This window comes from Apodemus sylvaticus, chromosome 10, assembly GCF_947179515.1.
Source record: "Apodemus sylvaticus chromosome 10, mApoSyl1.1, whole genome shotgun sequence".
NCBI lineage: Eukaryota > Metazoa > Chordata > Mammalia > Rodentia > Muridae > Apodemus > Apodemus sylvaticus.
Window position 1 is genome coordinate 73,708,055 of NC_067481.1, and position 2,826 is coordinate 73,710,880.

The window sequence follows — 2,826 nt, forward strand, 5'->3', positions numbered from 1 at the left end:
TTCCTCTGCTCCCTACAGCAATGAAGAAGCACTTACAATAGAGATGATCATTCTATAATTAAAAGTCCATAGTTGTTAAGATCCAGGAAAACTAGTCTTTCTATGTAAGTCACTGGGATAACTGAGGCCTCTGGGACCTGAAACTCTGAAGAGGATTCTCTGTAAATCCTCTGAAGTCCCTGGTTCACTGTGGGAATGATTTAGATGATTGTTGGATATTTCGCCAGATAAATAAGTTTAAATATTTCGAAACTTAAAATTTTCTTGACTATAGAGTGAATACCTTAAACCAATTGTGTAAAGATATAACAATTTGTTGTTTTGGAGAATAATAACCTCTTGTCAATTTCAGATTTTAAAGGGTGACAATGATCACAGAGCCCTAATTCCAGGAATGATCACGGTGACCCTTGAAGATGAACAAAACATGAGCTCTAGGAGTCCTCTCAGTTCTAAAAGTTTAGAATACTAAGATCGGAGAATTATCTTCCTCAGGGCTCCTTTAATGTCACGATTCCTCAGGCTGTAGATGAAGGGATTGACCATGGGTGTCACCACTGTGAAGATGACGGTGGCCACTGTGTCCTGTATTGAATATGTAGATGAAGGGTGCATATAGATGCCCAGGATCGCCCCGTAGAAGAGAGAGACTACAGTGAGGTGAGACCCACATGTAGACAGGGCTTTCCTTATTCCATGGGCAGATTTTAACTTCAGAACCTTGGAGAAGATGTAGGCATAGGAAACAATAATGCATGTAAATGGAGTCAGAAATACCAGTCCGCCAATGGTGAAGACCATCAGGTCATTGATGAAGGTGTCAGAACAAGAGAGCTTCAGGATAGGGTAGGGGTCACAGAAGAAGTGGTGCACTGCATTGTGAGAACAGAAGGTGAGTCGTACCATGAGGAGAGTATGCAAGAGAGCATGCAGGTTTGTGATGGCCCATGATATGGCCACCAGGAGGACACACAGTCTGGGCCTCATCATCATGGTGTAGTGGAGAGGGTGACAGATGGCCACATAGCGGTCATAGGCCATCACACTCAGGAGGAAGCCATCCATGTTGCTGAATGTGATGAAGAAATAGATCTGGATCATACACCCCATGTAAGAGATGGACTTGCTTCCCAACACATGGTTCACCAGAGCCTTGGGGACAATGACAGATGGAGCACTAATGTCAACACTGGAGAGGTTGGCCAAGAAGAAATACATGGGTGTGTGGAGATGAGAGTCACAGATGATGGCCAGGATGATGAGAAGGTTCCCAGAAATTGTGACCAAGTACATCCATAAGAACATCCCAAATACAACCTCTTCTTTCTCTGACTGTCCAGTGAGTCCCAGGAGGATGAATTCTGTGACCGTTGTCTGATTGTTCACATCCATGTCTGTGGAGAACAGTTTTGTCATGCAGTCAGATCATTTACTAACATAGTGATAAGGATGAGAACGAACTAAAACCAAATTGTCTCTTTTGTAATTTTAAACAAAATCCTGGTTAGTTTCAACCTGTTTCATTTATAAGTGGCTATAGTTTTGTAAACTACTCCTACTGGCTTGTCCCAAACTTTTTTGCTTTTTTTCACAATATTAAGTTTAGTCTAATGATTGAGGTAATATAATTTACCTTATGGATAAAGAAACAAACCAGTTAGAGCTGTAATGCAATTAATCAGTTACATATTACAAAAGAAAATTCAAAACAATCTGGTGATTTTCCTTTTACCATATAAACACACGTGTGTGTCTGTGAGTGTGAGTGTGTGTGTGTGTGTGTGTGTGTGTGTGTGTACAAGCTATATGTTTTTGAGACAGGATGTTTTAGTTAGGGTTACTACTGCTGCAATGAAACACCATGACCAAAAAGCAAGTTGAGGAGGAGAGCTTATTCAATTTAAATTTCCAGATCATAGTCTATCATTGAAAGAAGTCAGGACAGCATCTCATACAAGGCTAGAACCTGGGGGCAGAAGCTGATGCAAAGGCCATGGAGAGATGCTGCTTTTTAAGTTGCTGTCCATGGCTTTCTCAGTCTGCTTTCTTATAAACCCAGGACCACCAGACCAGGGATGGCAGCACCCACTGGGCAATAGGCCCTCTACCATTGATCACTCATTGAGAAAATGCTCAGGATTTACCCATAGACGAGATGCCTCAGGGAGACATTTCCTCATCTGAAACTCCTTCCTCTCTAATGATGCTAGCTTGTGTCAAATTGACACACAAAACCAGCCAGTACACATGGTATTGCTATGATACCCAGATATCATGGGCTCAAGCAATCTACTATCACCCCAGTCTTGGGATACTCAGCACTGGGGACTGCAGGTTGAAGTACCCATCTGGCAATCTTTCTGGTATTTCACACAGCTGCCATTTGTTGACGGTTTAACCACATGGCAAAGAGTTTATGAAATGCTGTCCTACAAATGTGCAGTTATTTTTGTAGCTCTGCTGTTTTCTTAGAATTTGGGATGTCTCTGGGCTTTGGTAGGTCTGTGTAGTGGTTTTAAATCCTCAGCATTTTAGCTGCCACAAGGGCATCGTCACCCTAGCTCACAGCTGTTGGACCACTGCTCTAGATCCACAGAAGCTCCTCCGACTTCCTGCATCCCAGGAAGAAGAGCAGATGTGGTTGAATGAATTGCTTTTAAGGATTTATTTTAGGTATTTACTTTGTATGTCTCTGTGTGCAAATGTGCAGCTGAGTGTATTGCTTATGGAGTCAAAAGAGGGTATTGGATCCCCTGGGGCTGTATCTACAGATTGTCTTAAGCCACCTAACATGGATGATGGGAACTGAACTTGGGTCCTCTATAA

General features: G+C 42.3%; 1 protein-coding gene across 1 annotated transcript; it reads right to left on the bottom strand.

The window, feature by feature from the left end:
* Positions 1 to 468: 468 nt before the first annotated feature.
* On the bottom strand, positions 469 to 1,392 carry LOC127695209 (olfactory receptor 1361-like). The gene has a single exon (XM_052197175.1). It carries the CDS (start codon positions 1,390 to 1,392, stop codon positions 469 to 471), a length of 924 nt encoding a protein of 307 aa, XP_052053135.1.
* Between the last annotated feature and the right edge of the window lie 1,434 nt (positions 1,393 to 2,826).

Excerpts from the sequence above, each read along its gene's own strand:
- LOC127695209 (XM_052197175.1), bottom strand. The coding sequence starts at position 1,392 with ATGGATGTGAACAATCAGACAACGGTCACAGAATTCATCCTCCTGGGA.